This window comes from Poecile atricapillus, chromosome 4, assembly GCF_030490865.1.
Source record: "Poecile atricapillus isolate bPoeAtr1 chromosome 4, bPoeAtr1.hap1, whole genome shotgun sequence".
Taxonomy (NCBI): domain Eukaryota; kingdom Metazoa; phylum Chordata; class Aves; order Passeriformes; family Paridae; genus Poecile; species Poecile atricapillus.
Window position 1 is genome coordinate 63,358,558 of NC_081252.1, and position 26,076 is coordinate 63,384,633.

The 26,076-nt window shown below is 36.5% G+C and overlaps 1 protein-coding gene across 1 annotated transcript in view; it reads left to right on the plus strand.

The window, feature by feature from the left end:
• Positions 1 to 26,076, plus strand: part of SLC2A9 (solute carrier family 2 member 9) — an 82,965-nt gene that overhangs the window by 38,350 nt on the left and 18,539 nt on the right. The window contains exons 7-10 of the mRNA XM_058838873.1: positions 346 to 533; positions 4,767 to 4,877; positions 12,954 to 13,055; positions 14,628 to 14,703. Of these exons, the coding sequence (XP_058694856.1) occupies positions 346 to 533; positions 4,767 to 4,877; positions 12,954 to 13,055; positions 14,628 to 14,703 (477 nt within the window). The remainder of the gene's footprint in view (positions 1 to 345; positions 534 to 4,766; positions 4,878 to 12,953; positions 13,056 to 14,627; positions 14,704 to 26,076) is intronic.

The following is a 26,076-nucleotide window of genomic DNA, read 5'->3' on the forward strand; positions in this document are numbered from 1 at the left end:
AGTAGCCAAGTCAAATAATGTTCAGAGATGCTTTAGTAATAAATATTTTTGAGGGTTTTCACTCTTCACTGGACCTTAGGCTATATTATATATAAAAAAACATAAAAGAGAGGTCTTGTAGGGAGACAAATAATCTATGGTTTTGTTTCCATTTTTGACCCTAATAACAGGGGTGAACCAGATCACATCCAGAGCAGAATGATATTGTTGTCAGAAGAATAATTAAGTAGTAGCGCATGTATGCCTCCTGTTTATGCCAAACATTTCCATTTTAAAGAAGCAACACAGTTATAAATGCACACAGTGCCAAGTGTCTGGCCTAAAGTACATGTTCTGTCTTTGCAGCATTTCAGAGATTTCTTGGGAAAGATGACGTGTCTCATGAAATAGAAGAAGTTTTGGCAGAGTCTCGAGTGCAAAGGAACACCAAGCTGGTGTCCATTGTGCAGCTCCTGAGAACCCGCGCGGTGCGATGGCAGATCATCACCGTGGTCGTCACCATGGGCTGCTATCAGCTCTGTGGGCTAAACGCTGTAAGTGTCCTTCCTCAGGCCATGGCATCCCCTGGGGACCTCCTTTTCTTTACTGCAAGGCTTGGGTTACACCATTCACCAACCTCTCTGGGCTCCCTCTTTTGGCTGTTTTGTATTACTAATGACTCCCACTTGTGTGTGGGAAGATCCACAGAGATCTGTATTGTTTGGGGGGTTTTAAAACAAAAAAATGTTTGAGGAAAGTCATGTTGCGTTAACTTTGAGGGAATACATGAAAAGGTAGAAGAGATCAGCAAAGAAAGAGCATGCAGCTTTTACTTCTGATACTCAGATTCTCTGTTTCTGGATAGAACCCATGCTTATTCAGTTTTTTCAGTAGACATTTTGGCTTGGATTCATTCAGTTCAGTACTTACAAGAAATCATAAGTGATATATAAGTGATTTTAAAATGTCACACTGCACATTTGATTTTTTTGTTGCTTCAATATTCCTGTTTTGGAAAGTGAAGTGAAAGAGGGAAAAGACATAAAACTATGGATCCTTCTGACCATTAATATGTGCGAGGTTAATGGATATGAGAAGTCTCCTTTACCATCTATCTGAGCCTATATGGGAAGGTCACAGAACCATGTAGGCTGGAAGATCCCTTCACCTGGGCCAAGCCCTTGCTTAGAGCAGGAATGACTTCAGGGCTGTCTCAGGCTCCTGAGGCCCTTGTGCAGTTGAGTTTTAAATATATTTAAGGGTGAAGAGTCCATAACCCTCCTGAGCAACCTCTGCCAGGTGTTTACACCACTTACATTGTGAAAAGTGTTTTATTTATATCCAGCCAGAACTATCCATGCTGCAGCTTGTGGCATCTGGCTTAGATGCTTTATTCTGCACAAAACAAATATTCTTGTGAAGCACCTCAAAGTGAAAGGGTTTTTGTCATAGGTCAAAGGCATTGCTTGCTTATAGATAGGAAAAGCAATATTCTAGCTGCTGCAAGGCACCCACCCTCGTTGTGCTCTGCAGCAGGCTCCAGCTAGATTTTCCCCCCAGGACTAATAAGTCCATGTGCTTTTGTATCTATGAACACTAGCTCAGGCCTATCTCAGATATCTCTATAGTTTTAAGACTCCAAATAAATGTAATTTGTCCAAGACCATTTAAAAGATTAATGCAATTGGAACTCTGATATCTAAAAGCTTTTTAAGAAATACTAGGAAGGAATTAGAAGAGTTTTTTCATCCTGTGGGGTAATCTATAATACTGTTTATATAGGTGGTATTTTCCTCAAATGGTAGGATTTCAGTGCTAATGGCAGGTTATTTTATGCCTCATTGTGGATTCATTTTTGAGGGAAAAAACACCAGAATTATCTTGTCATCCAGTCTTTTTAAGATTTATCAACACATAAGGGAAGAAATGTCACTTATAGTAATAAACAGACTGTTCAAATAATGAAGCACATTGCCTAAAAAAAAAAAAAGGTCACAGCTAAATTTTCAGGGGAAATGGAAGAGTTTTGTGACTTTGAGGATACTTAATTGTTGATAGAAATAGTCCAGTATCATGGCTTAAGTGAGAATGTGGTTGGACAGTCAGACATGTCCAGTCCAAAATGGATGCCAGAGTTACTTTAAAATGTCATTAGACAGCCACTTTCTGAAAATATGCCTTAGAGATATAGTCTTTGTCAGGGAACCTGTGTATTGAGTTGACTATTTCAAGGCTTCCTTTTTTATTATTACTTTGTTTCTCCTCTCAAGTAATGTCGCCAAACATGAAAAAAACTTATTCACACAAAAACTGTGTTTTGAAATGGCTTATTGAAACAGTTGTTAGTTAACAGTAAAACCAATAAAATTAAAAGATAGGTCAAGAGAAATAGCTGGACACTTGATTAAGACACCAGGCTTTGAAAACTTGTCTCTTTTGCTTGGCTTTCCTGGCTGATGCTGCTCGAGTCACCCGAAGGTCCAAGATGAGAGGACAGGTCTGGGTGTGACAGACACTGGTGAACCTGGGTCTTAGTTTGCCTGAATTCATCTGAACCAATGTTCTGGGTGTGAGCCAGCATCAGCCAGGTTTTACTGGCAGGGAAGGCTCCTTCTAACTCATTTGCTTTGTCTGTAGTGCCCTGTTAGTCAGTCTGGTCTTTTCCACAACTACCATCTGGACAGGGCATATGGGAAAGTTTGGATTCCTTCAGGCGAGAATCTCAGGACGTTCTCCAGGGGAATTGCCAACTGGCAGATTGCTGTAATCATGCTGCTGGTACCTGAGAACACTTGCTTCTTTTTAAGGATTTTACTAAAAAAAAAATTGTTTTGCTTAAAACAGTACATTTGTTTATTTCCACATGGAACAGAAATCATGGTGAAGCTCCGATCATGTTAGTGTTTTCAATTATAACAAAATACCAGACAGCCTGACCTAAACTGACATAAATAAATTATTTCCTATTAGTCTCTTTTACTCTGTTAACATTTATCTGATGCATATAAGCCATAATAAATTTATTTATCCTCCACCATTTTATCTCAGTTGTAAAGAAGTCACAAAACTACGGCGAAGTTTTCATTGGTGAAGATTATACTTTTTCATATCAAGGAATACACTGTGTGACATATTGCTCTAAGGGAGTCATTCCCGAAGTGGGATCCCTAGGCTTCTGTAAAGCCTGTTCTTCAGGCTGTATTTCGGTGCAAAGGAATTATTCTGGGATGGATCTGAGGAACAGTGCATGTTCTCAATATGCAAATGATCTGTCATGGTGTGCGCTTCACAGCTGGGGTGGATTTGGCAGATTACTTCATGTAGAGAAGTTTGTTGCTATCATTTCTTGTCACTGCATCTGTCCTGGTGAAAGCTGATGTGCCAGCAGTAGGCATAAGTAAGGTGATAAGGTGACTTTTTACTCCTTGGTGTGTTACTTTGCTTTGGGTTTATGTAATATGAGTTGGATTTTCTTCTTTGACCTAGGGCAAGCATCTTTGCTGAAGGTCTAGCTGGAAATTTAGAAATTTAGAAAAACTTTTTTTTTCTTTTTTCAAAACTGCTGAGTTAGTTTCTTGACAAACAGGTGTAGCAAGTGCATTGCATACTGGCAGGTAGCAGGGTTTTCCTCATGCAATCGTAACACATCCATCCATCAGACAAGCCTTGTGTTTAGCTGTGTTTTCCCTGTTAGGGCTTGTACCATTGAGAGTGGATGGGAAAAGATATCACTGCTACTTTAATATTTAGTGTCATCTTTATCTAGGGCTTTAAGTTTTGCTGTCACAAATTGTTGTGACAAATTGTTGTTGTCAAAATATGTTGTCACATATAAATTTTCTGTGGTTTAGAACTTTATTTTCTTTTGATAATCAGTTATTTCAACCATTTGTCATTTCATTCTACTAAATCATTTATCTATTTGGCTCCTCTTCTTGCATGCTTTTGGCAGCCAAAATCTTTGGCTAGTTCTTTCCTGTCACCTTGAGTCAAACATAAATATATGGTTTTTGAACACAGTTGGGGCTCTGATGATTACCAAACTTGATATTTTAGAATGTTGCCACTATATATTCTCTGCCTGGATATTGTCACTGCTGGATATGGTTTTACTGACTAAACATGGTTGCCTTCTTCTAAGTCATACAACCTGTATTTCTGTCCATTAGTGACACCTACTTCAAGCCTATGATTAATTTCATCCTAAACACAGCATTTTGCTTTTCCTCAGGCAACTCTAGTCTTAAAAGTATCTTTTCTTTTTGTGGATAATGATGAGAGATTGGGGGGATGGCTTGACTGTCCACACTCCAGTAAGGTTAAAGCAGAAATAACACCTCACACCTTCTGTCCAAAAGTGAGCAGCTTCTTCGTTGCCTCGCAACATCTCTTCCCTGCTCTCGCCTCTGTTGTTACACGCTATTGAGGTATTCCATAAAGCTGCACAAACCTGCTTGGTAAGCCACACAAAACCTATTTGTACCCCGTCGTTCAAGCTTAAAGTGAATTTCTTTGATTTACTCCTAAAGTGAATTAAATTAAATTGAGTTGAAGCTGTTTGTAATTCTGCCTGGGTCTGCAGGTGGAACTACAGCAGCGTTGTGCCTAATCCACCTGGAATTTGCACTTTCCCTACATCTGTTGTCCTGTTTGGCCCTCAGTGATTTGGGAGTGCTCAGAGTTTTAACAAGTCTCGCCTCGAGCAGATTAAATGGTTGAACTGAATATCAATATATTGCAGTTCAACCTATAATGATTAATAACTCATTTTATTCTGTCTGATACAGATCTGGTACTACACAAACAACATCTTTAGTGAATCTGGGATCAATCATGAGACAATCCCTTATGTTACACTAAGTACTGGCGCTGTTGAGACTCTGGCTGCTGTATTTTCTGTAAGTATGGTTATAAAAATCCATTAGCATGCTTGATATTTAAATATTATTAGATTTCATTTTCTTATACAGCTTAAAATATAGAAAGAATAACATGTTCATTAAGTGTAATGGTTGATAATTCAATTCAAAATATTATTTCTAATTTTTATCCTAAAATAAACTTTTTTCTTGGAATATTTTTAAAGATGCTCTTTAATTTTAGATCCATAAAAGGAACAGAAAAAGTTAGTACATCCTGCAGCCCTTTGTATGCATGAAGAGAAAGAGGGCAGTAACAGCAAGGGCCAAAGTATACTAAGTGGTAACTCATAAATTATTTCACCAGGTTGAACACCCTTACCTGGTAGCAGTTTATTCACATCTCACAGTCCTCTCGTGTGCCTGCTGGGCAGCAGCAGTGCAGCTCGGATCAGGCTCAGGCACAGCTCAGCTACAGCTACAGGTGGTGTGTGCCTGGCAGGGGAGGTGGAACAGCAAAGGCAGCCTGCCAGAACAAGGGACTCCCACGTGGTGTTCAATTCTGCTGCCTTCCTCAGGACAAACAGGCATCCTTTCCTAATACACCAGCTCCAGAGCAGGTCCTTTGCTCTGAATGCTGAGGAAGATGTTAGTAGAAAAACTCATCCATGCACATTTTTCTCTTTCCTAATTCAAAATGGAAAACTTGACAAGGGAAAAAAATACACTAAATGAGCAAACTAAAACTCCAAGTTTTTGTAGGTGATAACACAATTAATTGCTAAAGGAAATACATTTATGATTGAACTGCAATACATAAGAAGGAATGAGACAAGTCTTTGGAAGGGAAAGTTGCAAACAAGCAAGTAGTCTTTCTTTGTTTGAATTTTTTCTTCGTATATTTTATACCAACACTATTTGAACAATACTGAGCACAGCAGCAAGCATTTTTAAATGTCACCAGAATGGTTTTGAAAAAAGAGTCCTTTTCAGTGGCAGAGTAACTGATTGTGACCTACAAAATGCTAAACTAAATCCAGCTATCAGGTATGTTTTTTTAGCCTAGGACATAAGGACTCTATAGGGTCACAAATTTCTTCTGTTGCTTGTGAATTTCCACAAATCTGGTTTTGGTTAAATTTATTTTTTAAAAAAATTAAACAGACTGATTTTATGATTCATTTTAATAGGTAGAAATAGAGAAATATGAAAGTGTCTACCTCTTATCATTTCTTTTTCCTGATACTGCAGACATGCTTCTTTGATTAAGATATATGGAAAAATAATAATGATACTTCTACCGCTGATTTAAGTGCAGAATACACCTCTTTAATATGAAAACAGATGATAATTACATGGAGATGATTCCATGATATTAAAGCCATTCTATAAATAGGGTCTGTTATCTTTTCAATTCTTTCTGTGCTGTCAGTTTGTGGGGCTTATTCAGAGCACACTCTTCATACATAATGAGGTGGATGGGTGAGATCTGGCTCCTGGTATGTGCAGTAACTTTTGTACTCAAGAGGAGATTTTTTATTATTTCTTCTGTTAATGCTGCCTGCTGTGCCTCTGGAAATGCTGATGTACCAGTATCTCTGTTCCCTTCCAATTTCTCATTTCAAGACACACTGCTTTTAATCTTAATTTTGTTTCCTTAATCTTCATAAATGTTTCATTGTTGTTGTTGAAAGGAACAACAACATGAATTTAGTTTTTCAGTTAAAGTTTTTGCAGCTTATTTATTCGAGTAATTTCCCATCAAGTTTTCATGCCTAGCACTGAGGACAGGGGATTCCTTCCACTCCCAACCTCTCCCAGTGTCTCCTTTCGATATTTTTTAAAAAATCAACCAAAGCTTTAAATGTTAAGCCAGGTGTATGTCTTTTGTACTACTCAGGGAAAAAACAGAAGAAAACAAGAAGAAAACTTATTTTTTCTGGTATTTTTTAATATGTTGTGTTTGCTAGCAGAAATCAGATTTTACTCACAATAAACTACAGGATTTCAGTAGAGGTAATCAGTCATACAGGGATAGTTTCTGCCCTCTTAAATAAAATGGCAATTGGGAATGTCCACTAGAAATCATGTACCATCTGTGATCATTATGAATAAATCAGGTTTCATGAGATTGAGCCTCAGGAGTATTGATGACCTCCATTGATGTGACCCTCATGAATGCCAAAGAAAAACAGTGAAATAGAGCTGTTTCATGGAGAAGCAAAGTAATATTTAGGAGATAAAATACGGAAACTGTGAAAATTTTTGAAAGTCTCCCTTTAATGCATCTCTTGGGAGCAGCAGCACAATAGTAATAATGTTGATGTGGTCCATGAGGAAATACAATTAATATTCCATCATTTTCATTGCTCTGCATTGCCTCACATCACTTGTAGCATGCTTTGCCTACAGCTCCATAGCTCTTCCTCTCCAGCAAAAGCCATATCAACAAGACACTGAAAGATGAAACACGTATCATAATTCTCCTTTCATTCACATAATTTGGCTGCAACTTCCGCTTACACCAACACTTCCTAATTTACTCCATGAAATACGTGTGTTGTAGCATTGCACACCTGATGCCCTGGCTTCTCTCTGGGGAGACAATAAAAACTTTCTGTACATTTTTTTTTTTTTTGGTTAATGGGAGAGAATTCCACCCATTGTACTTAACACAGATTTGATTTAGAGGACTGGATAGACAATTACTTTTTAATGGGTGCCCATTAATTACAGTTTATTTCTGAAGTTTTGTATCTTTTGGAATAAAATGCTGAATAGATTTACTACTCATAGACACGTTGCAGAAGTAAGTTACCTAACCTGATGCAATTCTTTGAAGCTGGATAGAATATACCTAAATAATTCCTGTGTTTATTAGAAATCTGTTCTATAACTTCTAGGTAAGGGCATACCACAAACTTAGCTATTCTTCAGCAAGATTGATTACTGCTGCCATTTTTTAATTTTCAGTCATTCAGGTTAATTTTAGTTGTTGTCTTACTCTTAGTGGGCAAAGAGAACAATTTTCCAGTGCCTTTCTTTAGCACAGCATCAGGGTGCAGAGAAAGGGAGACAGAAGTAAATGTCTGAAAAGATTCCTTCCCTCCTCCATGAAGCCAGCATAGAATAAAAGGGAATGTTATTCAAATTAAGCATCCCACATCCAATTTTGCCATCTGTGGCACTACATTTGTTTTTCTTATAATGTTCACAGAAAGTCTAGATGTGGCTATATTGAGAAGACTGTGCCCTAAGTATTTCCCATAGGATGATGCATGAAGGTGTTACTAAAAGCCTGTGACAGAGACAAGCTCTGTGAAGCCTGGAATGAGTTAAAATACATTGCAGTACTAAACCATTAAAGAATGTAGGAAATCCTTTGCAGTAACACACAGAAGTCAGGGGAGCCAGCCTTCTTTAGTGAGATGATTTTAATCTGCTTCAGGATGTCATAAGAAAGAGTTCTTAGACTCATTCTTTGTTCCTTTTACTGTTAATAAATCTCAGTACAGAAGGAAATATTCCCTCCTCAGGGCATGGCACATCTTAAATAAAGGGTATTCTAGACATTTCCATAGGTGTTCTTGTCTCCAACACATTTTCTTCATGGTTTCTACAGGAAGATGCAAGATGTCTCCACTGAAACTCTGGGTCCACTATGGTCAGAAGAGAAAGAAATATGTTCCAGTAACAGCCAGTCTTAGCAAGTGAAAAAAATGGGGTGACAAATACTAGAATCTCAAGGATTCTTACAAAATTATGTTAGAATCTGATTTTTAGTAAAACTTTTAATGCAGTCCCATGTGACATTGTTCACACTAAGTCAGAATAAGCATTCACATACCCATAATTCTCAGTAAGATGTAAGCAGAGAGGGCAAGAATGGGGCAAGCATGGCATTTCCCCCTCTTTCTCCCCTCACCCTGACAAACTCCTTGTTGCTCAAGGATTATCAGAATTTGAAGGTAGTATCTTGGTCTGTAGCAGGCCAGAGAGACAGCAGCAGAAAAGAGATTGGGCAAGCAGCATCTCAGATCATGGGGTTTGTCAAAGGCCAGAGGCATTTGTGCATATTTTCTCTGCAGGGTAGACTGCAGAGAGAGTGTGTTAATGCACACTGCCTTAGCCCACAAATGATCAACAGGATTGCTTTTAGGTAAAGACATTATTCCTTTTTAATTGTTTTAATACACATTGACTTTTGAATAGATGAGGACAGCATGTGTTGAAGTGACCATGTGGTGCCTTCTAGAAGAAAAAGTCTCATCATGAAGTTCTGCCTTACAACACCTCTCCTAAGACCCAAGGTGTACATGGTTAAAGGCTGCATTTATGTAGTACAAATTCTTTTGTAGGATATATTCAGAAATTGAAAGTTTTAAAGATGTATCTCCTGCTGCTGAGGATTAAAAGCATTGGGTTTGAGTAAATCTTTTATCAATCTATTCAGGACGGTCTGCATTGGACCACTCAGATGCCATCATTAGAAAATAAGACATCAACCACAAAGTTGTCACAGATCAAGAATGAGATCTATTCTGGCTTTTATAGCACAAATATGATAGCTTAATGCTTTTAACAACTAAATCATCGCTAGAAGGAGCTTTGCCTCAGAAATATCTACAGTTTACTGAAGGGACAGAATAGGAATAAGGAAATGAATGTTCTTGTGCTGCCCTAAGGGCTGTTGCCAAGCACTGCTGAGGCAAGAGTGGCTGGCTAAGTCCTTGCATGGGCTAAGTCTTGGCTACACTGGTCTTGGCAGGTATCAAATATGGAGAGCACCTTTAGTGAATAGAAAATTTCAGTGCTAAATGAAGCTGATTAAGGGTGCCTTACTGCAAAATACTTCAGGCTGAGCTTAGAAATGTAGCAGTAAATTCCATGCTTTACTGAGAGTAATCTTTAGGCAGGTACCTGCAGAAGTTGTATATGATCTTATCCTGGCATGGCTTTAATACAGATACAGGCAAATTGATGTGAGAGCCTTGCAGACAGAGATTTATTTAAGGCTTGTGCTTTTGTGGTCAAAGTTGATGCTAGGCCTCTAAATTCCAATTTAGGTACTTAAATACAATAGCCCCATTTTGTGTTTTAAAATTAATAATTCATACATTAGACTAATGGATATACGTCAAAATATGAATCAAAACCCCCAATTTATAATTCTTATTGTGCTGTTCCTCACCTTTGCAAGATACTACACATTGTTTCATAACAATATATAAATGATATAAATGAGATTATGCATTTTAATCCTGATATTTAAAATGGAAATAAAAAAGTGTTAGCTTGCCATGTAAAGTCTGAATCTAGTCACAGAGTCTTACTCAGACCTTTATCCAAAATACATGAGAAAGAAAGTGTGGGTATTCTTGACATTAACTTATAGAGCAAACTTCTTCACAGGGCTGAGACATCGAGGAAACCTGATAGGGTTTGCTTAGTATAATTTAGGGCCAGGATATAAGTAGGGAATAGTATGCAGCGACATCCTGTTTGGACTGCAGGACTTGCTTGCACATTCATTTTATCCAAGGAAGCTTGTCTGATCTATTTTAATGCACTCTGCTTTCATTATGTCAGCCCTGGTATCTGCGGCTGACTCAAGTGAAAATGTTGACATTTGCTTCTTTAACTTTATTCACAAGTGTTTCCTGACAGACAGTTGTGTGAACTGTTAATGTAGTTTGTATATCAGTTGCCTTTTTATCACAAAACGTTTGTGTTGAGAGAATTTTGGTTGCAATATTTTTTACACATTTTCAGTAATTTCAGCTGTGTTAACCATCATGACTGGGTATAGGTTTCTACAAATGCATGTTTATGATCACACAGAAACAAGTATCAGCCTACACAGCCTGGCACATAACTCAGGTGTTATCACAAAAAAATATTGTAATGTTCTTTTGTTGTCTGTACTTGAGCATGTACTGGATTTCTTGTTATTTCATTTATTCTACTGTAGAGTATATTTTGACCTGCTATGGATCTTCAATAGGTAACAGTTACCAGTGCATAGCAGTGCAGCATTCAGAACTATAAATACTTGGAAACTGGTGAATCATCTTCCCCTTCTTATGAGTCATAAGCATCTCAGTGGGTTTTGCAAGTGAACAAGTTTTGGATTTGTATAATCATAACTAAAAATTTAAGTTGTTGTCTGTTTACAACTTCAAAACGAGCATTGATTTCACCAGGGAAACCTGCTGTTATGGAAGACTGAATCCAAACCATCCTTCCTGGAATTTGTTTTGCTTTGAGTTTCACAAGTGAAGACTATATATCATATTTTTTCCCATGTTTTGTATGAGAGGCATACGTGAACTTTTTCCCTCTAAGAGAAGCATCACCCCTGCCTGACCTTGTTTTAATACAAAGGCCCCCAGCTGTGTAACACCAAGATTGTTTGATCATGACCATCAATCCAGCACTGAAAAAAATAAGATAAATTGCACAGTATGTCAAATTACATGTGCAGCATTTATTGCTGAACATATCATCCACTCCAAATTACATGTGAAACATCTGTTGCAGAAGTCTCTTGCAGAAGTTGCAGAAGATTGGTCTTACAGACCTATCAAATAATTTTTTAGCCCTCAAAGCTATTGAAGCTGTCTCTTGGTCCAGTGTCTATGTGGTCATATGTGTTTGCAAGATGGATTCATTTATCATAATGGGAAATAGCTGCCATCTTGTAGAGGTTTTGACAGTGAAACAGGTGCAGTTATGGAACATTTGGACCTCATAAGATCTTCCTAATATCAGTGCAAGTCTTTTTAAAATTCCGTAATTCTATAATGGAAGGCATGGAAACTGTCCAAATTAGTATATTTCACCATTTAAAGAAATAAAAAATGCAAAATCTTGCCACAGCACTTCTTTCAGTGATCTGCAGCATCACTGAGCATGTCTCTGCTGGTGAAGTTCAGCTCAGGGTGCAACATCAACATGTGTTTAGGACAGACAAGCCTGTACTGAAATCTACTGGTGAACCCCAGACTGAGGGAGAAGCATTTGCCTCTCAAGGCATTTCATCCGTGGGTGTCTCTGTACTCTGATTTAACACATTTCATCTAGATGCTCGCAGTGGATTGATGTGTGTTGTTTCCCAGAATTAAGGGTATTAGTCCAGATTTCATTTTAGTCGCCCATTTTATTTTTTACTCAAAGGATGTACAGAAGTCTCCACTAAATAATGATATGGCAAACAGTTGTGTGATTCTGACTTTAACTTATTTCAAGTGATGCATTTTAATCTCCATTAAATTATTCTGTTTTTCTCATAAGAAAGCCAAGTGTAATTAGTAATTTTATTAGTTACCAATATGAAAAGTACATCAGCTGCTATGACAAAATACATATCAGCCTATTTTAATGAGTCAGACCAGCAGAGATTCGAGTTACAGCTTTTTAAGAAGTTCTTCATTGTGTTTTTCTCTAGCAGATAAGTATTCAGATTTTGTGATTTATATTCAGATGTTCAATATAAATTCAAAATGGGTGTAACTGCACAAGTATCAGTGTTAAAATCACTTGTCTGAGCAAAGTTTTCTGCTGCATGGATTTCTTTTGTTTGGATATTCTAATTACAGTAATTTTCAAAAAAAAAAAAGACTAAATACTAAGTCTATGTTTGAGAAAAAAAAAAGTTAAAATAAATTTTGGTTTAATTAAGATGCATTTTATGCTAAAAATACTTAAATCTCAAATTATAAGTATTTTAAGCTTAAATTCAGAGAGATGTTGAAATTAAGAAACAGTCAAAATGCAAAAGCAAGAGACTAATTCACTTCAACATACTGACAATTAAAAATTGCATATTGTAAGAACATTGCCATAGAAATTTAATGCATATTTATAAGCCATTCAAACAATGAACAATTTTTTCAGTGGTCTCAGATAATACTAGGCTGACTTGTTTTTTCAAACATGTTAAATTTTGTAAACATAATTGTGAGAACGATTATGAATGTTGTAGCTTATGAAGAGTGTAAAATCAACCCTCATGGTTGTAGTTTTGATCTTCGTATTTACTAGGAGAACATATTTCATGGTCCAAGTTATTCAGTGTTTTCTCAGGAAAGTCGAACGCCACTTTTTGTTTTCCAGGGTTTAGTTATTGAGCGGCTTGGACGCAGGCCTCTCCTCATTGGAGGTTTTGGGTTGATGATCGTCTTCTTCGCAGTACTCACTGTCTCCCTGACTCTACAGGTAACACCAGGGCCACTGCACATTTTTACTTTCTTTTACCTATTTCAAACATGCTTGATATTGGTTTGTTTCTATATTCCTTCAAAAGCCAATCCTTTCAATCAGTTTGGCATAAGGAATGAAAGGTCTCTTTTACTAATTTATGAATCTGTTTGCTTAAAAACTTTTGCATTAAAAAGGAACAGAATCTTTCTCACATTCTCTCATTCAGACTCTTTAATTCAAAAATGTATGCATATCATGAACTATTTTGAAGACAATTTTACCAACAGTTGAATAAACAGTATACCCATATTCTGTGGGTGTATCTTTGTTTGTAATTCACTCTCTCTGAGATTTCTCTCATGTTTTATATGTCATTCCTATTTTAGGTTTGGAATTTTTTGTTAGTGAAAAATTTCCACATTTGATTTTTCTTTCAAGTAACTTTTCTGGTATTTCTATAAGCAATATAAAGACTTGTCCTTTGGAGAATATTTGGCCTTAGAAAAAAGATGGGAATAGACATTTTAGCAGGGCCTGCTGTGATAGGACAAGGGGTAATAATTTAGAAATAAACCAGGGTCAATTTAGGCTAGATATAAGGAAGAAGTGTTTTACAATGAGGGAGGTGAAGTGTTGGAACAGGTTGTCCAGAGAAATGGTTGATGCCCCATCTCTGGAAACATCCAAGACTAGGTGGGACAGGGCCTGAACAAACTGATTTAGTTGAAGATGTCTCTGCTTATTGCAGCTGGATTGGAACTAGATGAGCTTTAAAGGTCTCTTTCAATCAATATGTTTCTATAATTCTAAGTTATCAGATGCTATTAGCACTCAAAATTCAAATTAAAATATTATTCACACTTTGCTGTGGTAAAACTCCACCTGTGGGACAGAGAAGGAAGTGGGCATCCATGGATTTTTCTCATCTATTAGTATTAGAACCAAGCATTCACATATATGATTAAGAAACAGTGTCCTGCAAACTCCACAGGAATTGCCCTCGTTTTTCAAATTCCTGACATTTAGAGATCTCAGTTGAGAAAAATCTAATTAGAAGTAGAGGAAAGATAATATATACGGCCTTCCTTGTCTGCAAAATCAGATTACAGCTGAAAAGTCCTAGACTGTGGCTTTCTCATGCTTTGCCGAAGTTCAGATACCTGGTTCTCCTACCAAATATCAGCCTCTTGTGCACTCAGCCAAGCCTTTGACTGGTGAGCATTGAACCTCCAGAGCCATTTAGATGCTCTTTTTAAACATGGCTGAAATACCTGAGGTGGAGAGAGGTACTGAATGTGTTCAGTCTTCCAGGCTGGCTTGAACTTTAGCACAAGCTGTGATTTTTTAGAGTTCTGACTCTGTGGTACATAGCTTGTCTAGTGTTTCTCTACAGGGATTTCACAGAGACCAAGGCCTTTAAATACAAATCATCGAATAAGGTTCTACAGAAATGCTGTGATTTTCTAAAGTAACCCCAGACTAAATTCTGAAATATATCAAGAATCATGAAAAACACTATCTGTGAGGTTTTAAAAATATTTCTGATGTGTACAATATGTTTGAAATCAATGTCTTTTATCTACCCAGAGCTCTGTGCATTGGCTTCCTTACCTCAGTATATTTTGTATCCTTGCAATCATTGCATCGTTCTGCATTGGACCAGGTATGTCTATATCTATTTTTTCATGTCTCTTTGTGCGTCTAAGAACAGGTATTTTTGCACTGGCATTATTAGTATATATATATATATTAACTATATATATATTATTATATATAGTTAACAAATCACTTGTACAGAACTTCACTTTGACAGCAAGCCAGAAAGTAAGACTTTTGTTCCCTTGAGCTTCTGGAGCTTTTTTTTAATGGACTATTTATTGCCTCTTTTTCTTTGTAAGGAGTTTGAGATTAAACATTAATCAGCTGTTTATACATCTTCACCACTGAAGTGGTCTAATTGATTGATTGTGGTTTATTTGGGGAAGAGTTGCTGATGTTTGATGTGACTCTAATGAAATGCTGCTGTAATTCTGTGGATCTTCTTTTGAAAAGCTGAGAAAAAAACATGCTACTTTAGAGAAAAATGGGGAGAAGACCAAGGTATTTCTTTTACCCTTATTTCTGGGAAAAGGGTTTGTCACTAATTTCTGTCCAAAACACTGTGAAAATACTGAAAAAAATAGCAGTGCCTTTGTCCTTCTGTAAGGACAAATCTCAGTTCAGCTAAGTCCACTGTACTGCTGACATATGTTTCTTAGACTGAGATGGGGGAGTGGGTGTTAAACAATTCTGCAGAATACAACTTTTCTTGAATTTTAAATACCTTAGGTATGTCAAATGTTGACTTGAAACTTCTTTAAAACTTCCCTTCTGGTGTTTTATGTGCCTCAGAGGTTTAAGTGCAGCTGCATGCTATGTCTATGCATGCTATGCATGTTATGGGGTTTTTTTTTAAATCTCTGTTGAAACAAACTGATTACAGATATGTTCCACCAATTTTTAGAACTTGCAGATCAATATGTTCTTACATGTTATATTTCCAGCATATGAAGATTAACCCTCTGCTTTTCTTCTTCACCTCACCAGTCTTCAAAATGGATTCTAGTGTTCTTCATTTGGATTCTTTCTCTTTACTGATGTTATTCAGGATTTGTGTTGTACTTCACAATCTCTTTGAAACAGAGTGTCTGCAGATACATCCAGGACAAACAGCTAGTGTTAGAAATTACTTGCTTTTTTTTTACAGAAATTCATTAAAATTAAAGCTTTGATTGTGTTTTTTACTGTGCTCAGTGTTGTTAAAGCCAAAGAACATTAATAGTGTACCAGCAGCTAGTTAGTTGGCCTCTCCCCTTTTCCTCTGTGTGTTCAGACATTTCTCATATCTGACAATAGTGGGAATATGCAGGTAACACTTAACATTGAATTGCTTTTAATGAAAATCTCAGTATCTGACTCTTCAGCTGTTAAGAAGGAGCTGTGAAGAATCATATTCTGATATCTCTGCAAATGAATAGTAATATTTTAGCTGACTTTGATGGGGGCTAACTTAACTTCAATGAAACTTCTCTGTTCTCTTTAGAGGTGCTTAGGAAATGTGAACTACTTTTCTACCTTTTAGCTGGACACCTTCCATTATTAGCAAAGTTTTAAGAGGATTGAATAAGAAGAGAGCGTATATTTTTTTTTTCTGAACAAAGAAATTATTACCAAGAAGTCCATTGTATCCATTGCTTTTTGTATCACAAGGCATAACTCAATAATTGAGTGCAATTACCTTGTCGAGTTTTGTCCCCCTTTCCTTGTCAGGGAAAGACATCAATAGCCTGTGACAAGTCCACCATGTCAGTGTCAGGAGACCTGTGAGAAGGTCTGGGTGAACTGAACTTGTCCAGCCTGAGAAGAGACAGCTTTGGGGGACCTAAGAACCATGCCACTGCCTGTGAGAAGGGTGTTGCAGAGCCAGTCTCCTGTTGCTGCATGATGAGGTGCTTGAGAGGCAGAATGCAGGTGTTAAAACAAGAAAGATGCAGAGACTAAGGAAAAGCTTTTTGCTTCCAGGCAGTCAAGCAGGCTACCAAGGATACTGAGTCCCTAATTACTACACAAAGATAAAAACTGAATAGATTGTACTCCTGTTTTTCTCCATAGCAGTGATTGTAGGGAAGTGTCCAGAGCAAAATACAAACAGGGAAAGTAGGTGATACATTTTTAGAGAACCAGTGCAATTTTTTTTCAACTTAGGGTCTTTCTGCAGCATAGCTTCTAACACTTTCATAGTCTCCCATGGATTTGTTAAATCTCTGTCTGAAACAGCAGAATTTTAGTATTCTTTGGCAAAGAAAACTACATACCTACTACCTTTAATGCACACATCCTTTGTTAGTCTTTGTGTGGTACCCTCTAGGCCTTGCAGAAACAGAGCAATAGATCCTCTTCCTCCTTTTCAATTTCCTTGTGATCTTGTCAACTTTTACCTTATCGACACAGATTTTTCTGGAATGAAAAGCTATTTCTTATTGCCAACTTTTCAGTGATATTTTATGACACCCCTTTAACAGAAAAATTTCACACTTTCATGTTCTTTTCTAGCACTCTGGTGGTTTAATGGGACAAGATTGAAGTTCAAGAATAACTTTCCCACCTTTCTGGTAGTAAAAATGGTTTTCCCCAAGAAAATTAAGAAATATGCTTTATATATTTTATACTTTTAGCCTTTTGTAGAAGTTTTGCCATTCCTTTGTATTGGTTAAACAGGGGCTATTGTCAAGTAATCCTCAGTATCTTAGTTCCTCCTGTAGTTACACTACAAAAACAATTTGTAATGATTCCATTGGTACAAAACTTAAGTTAGGACAAATTTAGTTTATGTTCATTGAGCTATTGGTACTTGGAAAAATTATCCCATCTAAATAATAATAGATACTAGATAATAGATAATAGATAATAGATTACATGAAGAATTGAATTTATAAAAATACTGCTTTAACTCTCTAGAGCATGAAATTTTCTTTAAAAGTACAGTATTTTCTCTCTTGTTAGAACATCTAATATCTTCTTCATAGCTTAGATGTTGTGTAACCATTTTCTGACAGCATATACATGGGTCCCATCTGCTCCTTTTCACTGAGGATCAGCTGTTACTATAAACTGTGGAGGGTGTTTATTTGTTTCATTTTTCTGAACTCGGCTTTTCAGCTTGCAGATATCTTTGAGGACTGAAACAGTAATGCTAGCAACAGGTATGTTCAGGCATGTGTGTGGTTTGGTGCATCATCATTTTTCTCAAAAGCCAAACAGCAGAAAGCTTTCACTTTCTAAAAATTAAAGGGGCCCTTATGCTTGATACAGTCAATCTGTGATCTGAAAGAAATTAATTTATTTTCTATAAACTAGGGAGCCATGCTGGTCCAGACAGTTGCTTCATTGTGCCTATTTGTTAATAATATGCAAGTTAAGATATTTGCTGGACCTGAAATAAACATAGGATACATTTCAAATGAAGAATTGTCATCCTGCAAACAATAAACTGAAAAAAAAAAAATGAGGGGATTGGTTCTGACTCCTAAGGAGACAAAAAGCAAAAAGCTGAAAATCAGCTGAGAAAACAAATCAAATAATCTCAAATCAAAGAATTTCAAGATCTGCAGAGAGCATTTGTGCTGTTCAGGTTATACATCATGAGAGAATGCATTGATTAAATGATTTAATGCCTTTCCAGAATGGGTAAATAATATGCAGCTTCTTGGAAACTTGGATCATGATAGACAGGTTTAGGTACATGTGAAATGTCTTCCTTCTTTGACTTAATATTAATAGTTAATATTTAAGAAAAGAGGAAAACTAGGATTTATTCTCATTTTCTCAGTTAAACCTGCCTCTTCATGGACTGAACATTCATGCTCAACTGTGCCTGCAGAATCTAATATTTCAGGAAAGATGGTCTGAAGTCTGACTTAAACAGAAAAAAGAGAAGCTTCTGCTTATTTTTAGCTATTTTCTTGAATTCCCCATTCACCTATTGTACCTTTACAACAGTTGCTGTGCCAGCAAGTGATTTTTGAGTTTTCTGGGATAATTGAAAAATGTGCATTGTAGTTTTAAAAAACCTGCTGCATATTTTCCCCTTTTACCCCCCAGCCAAAGATTTAAAAAAAAAACCAACAACTGAGCACCCAAAAACCAACACAGAATGTGTTCCATCCATTTTCCTGATCTGTCTGCAGGGATGTTGGCCCTGCTTGTCAGTGAGTCTGTCATGCATTTTTGGATGAGGGGCTTGCAGGTTTTGGTTTTGAAGTTTTTCCAACTCACATCCTCTGAACCAGAGAATGGCTTTTCTTCCATCTGTCAAGATGTGTCAGAGAGTGGAACATGTGGAGAAAAAAACTGATCAACTGATCAATTGGGGGTTACAGAAACATTGGTGTGAACTTCTGGATAACCTTCCTAAATGTAACAAAAAGATAGTCAAGACCTTGAGAACTTGGAAATCTGGCATAAAGCATTTCCATGCATTATCTTTGTATGAAGTGATTTATTGGTATTTCCTCCTTAGAAGCATATTCTGTTTAAGTGTAACCCCTTTCTATCCAGCTTTGTTAAGTAGAGAAGGCACTGCTGCAGAGAAGGGACAGGAAACCATGGTGGCCATGGTGAGGTATGATGCCTGTCTTTAAATGGAAGGATGGGAGGAGGTGGCAGGAGGTGGACAGTTTTGATAAAATACCTAGCTTTGAAACAATCTTCTTTTACCACCTTCTTTATTCAATACTTGAATAAGTATTGTTGCTTTCAAATTTCTGCAAATTTTCTGGCTCTGGAAACATGGTGCACTGGGGCACTGGACTCCTTTTACCACTGGAAATAAGTAAAAATAACCCCAGACCCTAATTGTGGCAGTAAGATCTGTAAAAAGTGTTTGTGTAGCACAAGTGTGTCACCCACCTTTTCACCACTGCATCTGGGAGGGAGATCAACCACAAGTGGGCACAGGAGGGCATGTGGCAAAATTCCTTCTTCCTAAGAATTCCTTGGAGTCCTTTGGAAAGAAAAAAAATCATGTTTTATTACAACAAACAGTAATACTCATGCAAGTTCCAAAAATCTGAGGAGTTGATTTTATATCCATTACCTGATCATGATAACTCAAGCCATCCTCGTACTGGAAATTTGTGTTATTTTGATGGCACTTGAAGCTAGAGATTACCGATTTTATTGAAATCTTTTGCATTTTTCCAATTTCTAAGACTGGGACATAAAAGCCTGCATCACCTGGAGAGAAAATGAGGCTTAGAAACTCAGAACAGGGTGAGGATTTAAAGATGTCTGAAAAATGTCAGTTAGCTAAGGAAAAAATACAAGAATAATATCTCTAAGTATCACATGGAAGACTTCCACATACTTGATTATATATTATCTAAGTAAATTGAAAGATTGTTTTATATGAACACTCAGTATGCACATTCTTTTACATGTTTTCTTAAAGACCTAATACATCATATTGTCATGCATTGTCTCACTGTATTGCAATGTGAAAAATGCTCATTGTGCTGTCAGGCATCATGTCATCATTTATGAGATGACTTAGAGCTGAGTATCGGAGCACAAAACTGCTCAGGCAGCAGTTAGCAAAGAAGGGCTGCAAAGAAGGGCCACTGTGAAGGTAAAGAAAATAGATTTATATATGAAAAGATCCAGAATAACTTCATAGTGTCTCACAGAAAACGCTGAGACTTAAATACTGCCTGAAACAACTGAAGATTGTATTTGAACCAGAAGATCTAATATGATCCTGGATTCCTTTATCTTCTGATCTTGTGTTCTTTATTTATCTATCTCTAAGTGAGATGTTCGATCCTCAGTATAAAGTCTTACCTTGTTTCTACCTGTCTAAAAGCCCACAGTGTCTGCAAAGATGCACATGTGGCCAGAGGGATTTTCTATCTGGCCATTGTAATAAAATTCAGCCCCTGACTTCATTTCTGTCAATAGCTGCTATTTTTAAATCAGTGGCACTAGAGAGAAGAAAGCAGGAGTCTCTGGCTGTCATACACAGTGGTTTCAGGCATTTTGGCTTTACAGTTGTATGCCACATAACATCTTAGAAGTAGTTATTCTGGTATTGAATCCTGGAAGTATTTCTGTGGACAAGTAGCAGTTTCCCCACAGAAGTCCTGCTGAGTTCAGTGTAGCACGAAAAAGGCTGAATTTAGTGTGATCAAACATGAGTCTGTGTGATTTTACTTAAATTCCTGCTTCTAAAATAGGTTTCTATTTAGTATGCATAAGGATGAAAATCAGATCAGTGGTATGTTTCCAGTCGCACTCTGATTACAGGAAAGATAAATCAGTAAAATTCAAACTCAGATGAATTTGAAAAAAATAGTAATTTTATGGCATCAAGATCTTAATTTTTCAATTGTTACTTTTTATAGCAATTGCATTTTCATGGGCAACTGAGAAATATATCAACAAACCAGTCCATTCTAGAAAAATCTTTCACTTATGCTTGTCTCTTTTTTGAAAGTTTTGTAATATTTGTCATGGCTTATGGAATGTGAGTGAAGTCTTCCTTAACACAGGTGAATACAATGAATACAACTGAATACAATTTTAAAATGACATTATAAGATAAACAAAAGAAAACTCAGAGGAAATCATTGCCCTAAGGTGTATCAGAGATTCTTTGGTATTTAAAGTTTAAATCAGTCCCAGCTCTTACTCTGAATGCCAGTGTGCAGCTGCACTGACAGCAGAGCTGTTGCCATAAAAGGGTCACTTTGAAAGTCATGAGGTTTGTTCAACCTGAAATGTCATGAGTGAAGAACATAAAAATCAGCTCTTGGATGTGAAACCACCAAAGATGTGATAGCACACATGTAGACATGAAAATACTGCAGTGAAAGGCAGCATCAGTATTATTGCCTGATATAGGCATTTACAGAACCTTTGTGTGGTGTTTTACCTTCTCATCTTGGTGTGAGATGTAAAAACTAACACTCATGGCCTCCCACAGAGACATTATGCCAGTCCACTCTGAGAAAGAGTTTCAGCCTGCTTGAGTGCAAAAAAGCCCCACTCTGTACCAGAAAACTATATGAGGTTAAAAAGAAACATAATCTGTGTTATTCTATATTTAGTTAAAAAGTAGTAGATATGAAAAGTTAAGTAAATTTTCAATTTATTTTTTTTTTAAATTCTATAAACTAGAAATCTTTACAGTCTTTCCATCAGATAGGCATTCTTTGATAATGGCCAAGTAGTTCCTGCACTGGATATGGAGAGTATTGGTGCAGAAATAACCTTTAGTTTTCCCAGGTATTTAGGAAAAGGCTTGATTTGTTGATAGTTGCAAGGCTTTTGTGGGCACAACAGCAGAATAAAAATATGCTGCCTAAATATCAGTTAAATACTCCAAATGTGAGTTATGGCTCAATACAGAAACTTGTCATAACCTGGAGACAGGCTCAGCAGAACATTTCTGAGGCCTCTGGCCCCACCCCCTGTTGTGACACTCCCTTGCTGGGGGCTGCCATCCATCATCCCAAGAAGTACCCTTAGGATTGGTGCCTTGCCCTCCTGTGTCAGTGCCATGTCAGTGCCATGTCAGAGCTGTGTCAGTGCCGTGTCAGTGTCATGGTGCAGGCTGTGCAGAAGTCCTTTTCTGGCTTCTTCCCTTTTCTGGCTTTCTCTAGAGAAGGAAAAAGCTCCTGCTTACCCCTGGGGGAAGGAATATTTTCAACTACTTCTACCGAGTACTTGAGAATTTATATTTTGATTACCTTTGAGTGAACAACATGATTTTTTAGGCTGTTAAGAAATAAGACTAGAATTCCTTTCAATATTCATTGAAATTTATTTTTGGTGGGGGGGGAGGATAACATGGCCTTTGAATATATTAAATACAATGTCATTCAACATATATTTTGGGATTAATACCTAATTTTACATTTTGTTTTATTTCTTCTCTCTTAAAGAGGAGCATAGAGAAAATGCGTAGCTTTTAACAGTTCGGTAGCAAAAGTGATTTCAATTCTTTATAATTAGTGGCAGTTCTAAAGAAAAATGAACCCCTAGTATTTGAAAGGTAATTGTATCTGTTGAATAAAGGAGTTGCTGGAGGTGACACCTGGAGTTCGCAGCAACAGGAAAACTTATGAACTTTATTCTGCTAACAATAGATTTTTACAAATTATCTTAATTGAAGCTTTCAAAATGTGAATGCTTTGACACTTGACAGCACTCCTCCTACCTGAACTAGCAGCTTTTCCTGAATGATCATTAATTACTTGCTGATAGCTCACAACTCGTAGCCTGAAGAAATTTATTGCTGCAAAAGTGCACACATGTGTTTTAGAGGTTCATGTGACCATGAAAAAAAAACATTTATTCAAAAGCTGTGTAAGTGACCTAGGTACATAATTCAGATTAATAGGGATTGGATATGGAAAGCCTAGTAAAAAAACCAAAAACCAAACTGGTTTTTTCTGTGAATTTGTATAAAGCAGTTATATTTGCAAAAGTGCAAACTAATAAATACATAGAACAGTAGATGTAGAATTAATGAATGTAAGGCAATGCAAATATTTTATTTCCCTTATGCCCAGGCACAATGCACAGCAAAGTTTTTCTGTTCATCTCATCTATTTCTGACTAATCTCCACAGCTAAGATCTAAATGCAGATGTTTATTAGTTTGATGTTGCAATGAACACAGCTCTGGAGTCCAGAGAGTGTTTCTTGGTAGCCAAGGTGCTGTGTAGAAAGATGAATAAACATCAGTGACAGACTGTCAGAGGAAAAACGTAGGTCAGGAGAACTGCATGGACAAGGGTAGTCAGTGGCCAAGCAAACAGTCAAAGCAGTCAAAGTTGTTTCCTTTAAATCTCCAGGTGTTATCTGTCCTACTCCAGAAACTTCACTTTTTTGGAAACACTGAGTTATGGCTTTGGTGACCTCATTCTGAGTTTCATCAGAAAGAAGCCTTACATAGTTCATCACAGCGAGCCTGTTACTGTCTTCAGCTGGTACATCTAGTCAAAGTGCATCTTCTGAGTCTCCCTTTTCCTTTCTGTTTATTAGCAAGCAGACACTGCTATTTGTTTTATTTGTTTTGGTTATTGGCCACAGTAAGGAAAATATTTCTTTGTTACTGTCCCATCAGTTCTACAATTATTGCTCCTCATACCCTGTCCACCTCCTGTAGCAGCAAACAATTTCTTCAATTCCTAAAAACTTCAACAGTTTCCAGAAATCATAAACAGTGAAGACATAATCTGTTACCCACCTTAAACAGGAGAAGGACAGGGAGAACTCTTTGGTTCCAGCTTCTCTCAAAATTTTTCCCACTATTTTTACTGTTGCCTTCCTTCAGGATGAATGCAGATATACAATGACATAACTGTGCACTGATAGCATGAATATTTTTTTTTTGTTAAGATACAATGACTTTTCAAGATTGCTTTAGCCTGGAGGTTCACAACCAGCAGCATTTTGTGCTAGTGGTCTGTCAACTTGAATTCCTGATGGGAAATCATGTCTGATATATTTCTTTCAGAAGATTATCACAGAAGTAATAAGCCTAGAATAGATAGGGGTTGGGTTTTTTCTTCTGTTCAATCCTTATACAGTACTGTGACTCTATGAATATTTCTCTTACCTAGGACTGGGCACAGTTGAGAGTCTTTAATTTGGCTATTTCCACACTGCTTTCATCTGTATAGTGGATGAATACATAAGGGATATTTCTGTGCTTTTATTAAAGTAAAAACTCTCTCATCATTGTTCTCATCATTGAGATAATTTAACAATTTCATATGAAGAGAGTGCCTAATCATCATTGTTACTGAGAATAATTATAAATGTAATTATATTATATAGACTCATACCTCAGTTAAAAAAAATTCTTTACATTTAAATAGAACAGCAAGTTGGGCTGTAATTAGGGTTGTGATGTTATTAAGTGGATATGAACACATGTCAGAAATTATTAAAAGACTATTAACTATTTATGTAGTTATAAGTTGAGTGTATTTTTTTTAATTGCATTTTATTCCTTGGTAGCTATGTAGTGTAATTGTGAAGCAAAAAAGAACCACAAGAGAAATTTAATGTTGATATTCAGTTTCTACAAACAAAAGCCAAGACCAAAAAAAAAAGTCAAACAACAATAATAACAACAACAAAAAACCCCCACCAAATATCCCAGTAGACCAAAATTGTTAAGAAAAACCAAAAAAACAATGTACTTGTTTTGTTCAAAATTTGCCAAAATGGCCTACATACTGCTGGTTTGTCTTACAATAAAAGATGCAAAAAAATTAAATAATGAATTAAATTAATAAATTAAAATAAATTCAAAATTAAATATATTCCTCACATGTACAGCCAACAGTTGTATCTCAAAGGGAATTCTTATAACTTATCTAAGGAAAAGTACCTTAAAAGTACTGAACTTATTTGGATTCATTAATTATATGATAAATATTTTGTTGAACAAATTTTCAGAGAAAAAATCATTCCGTCAGTAAAGGATTGCTCATAAAATTCTGCTCGAGTTCACTGACTTATGGAAGTAAATATTATAGAAAACACACTAATTAATATTCAAGAGGGGGAGAATTTCACTGAAGAGGAAATTACCAGATGGTTCAAGTAAGGCTATTTTGTCTTTTTTGCATGGAATATCTGCTGTGGAACTAGTTAACTAAATGGACCTAAAAAGAATTTTATGTGATTTTTTTTTATATTTTATGCAATAACCTTGTTGTATGTCAACCTTTTTAGTGTAAATTACCTGAGAACCAAGAAATAATATTTTAACTACTGAGGTTAGAACAGAGTGAATCAATATTTTTGGTCTGCACCATTGCTTTGTTTGTTTGTTTTATTTACCTTGAATGATAGTGTTTGCCTTGCACCAACAAAGTTCAGAATACCTCCAGAACTGTCTTTCTAAATGCTGTTGGAATAGTAGGTTTTATACAGATGTTAAACCAAGATGTTGCAATTATTCACTGCAAAAAGTCTTTCACACAATACTATATTAAAAACTAGTCCTTTAATAATTATAAATACTATTTATTACAATATCAGAGTTTGCAAGGTTTTGTATTATTTGGGTGTTTTAGTTTGGTCTTATAGTTTGCACTTTTTGTTTGCCATAGACTGACTGCTTTAGATGTTTTTTACTCAAGTGACCTTTAATCTGAGGCAGAAAATATTCAAATGGTACAAATTAATGTGGTTAATGAGCTATACCATTTTCTACAAACAAAGTGCCTTTTTTACTTAATCATCCTGTGGAGAAGAGCTGCAGACAGCAAGAAAAGTCTGTAGCATGAGGCTGTGACTCAGTACACCCCTGTCACTCCTTCTGTTCCCAGTTCTCTCAGCAGGATTAGCTGGGAGTACAGCTGTCATATCTGACTGTAATGTCATATTTGGTGGGGTATTATTCAATCAAATACAAAGTGCAAGTTAAAATAATCTAACAGGTGACAGAACATCTCTATAAAGATTGAGCTATCTATTTT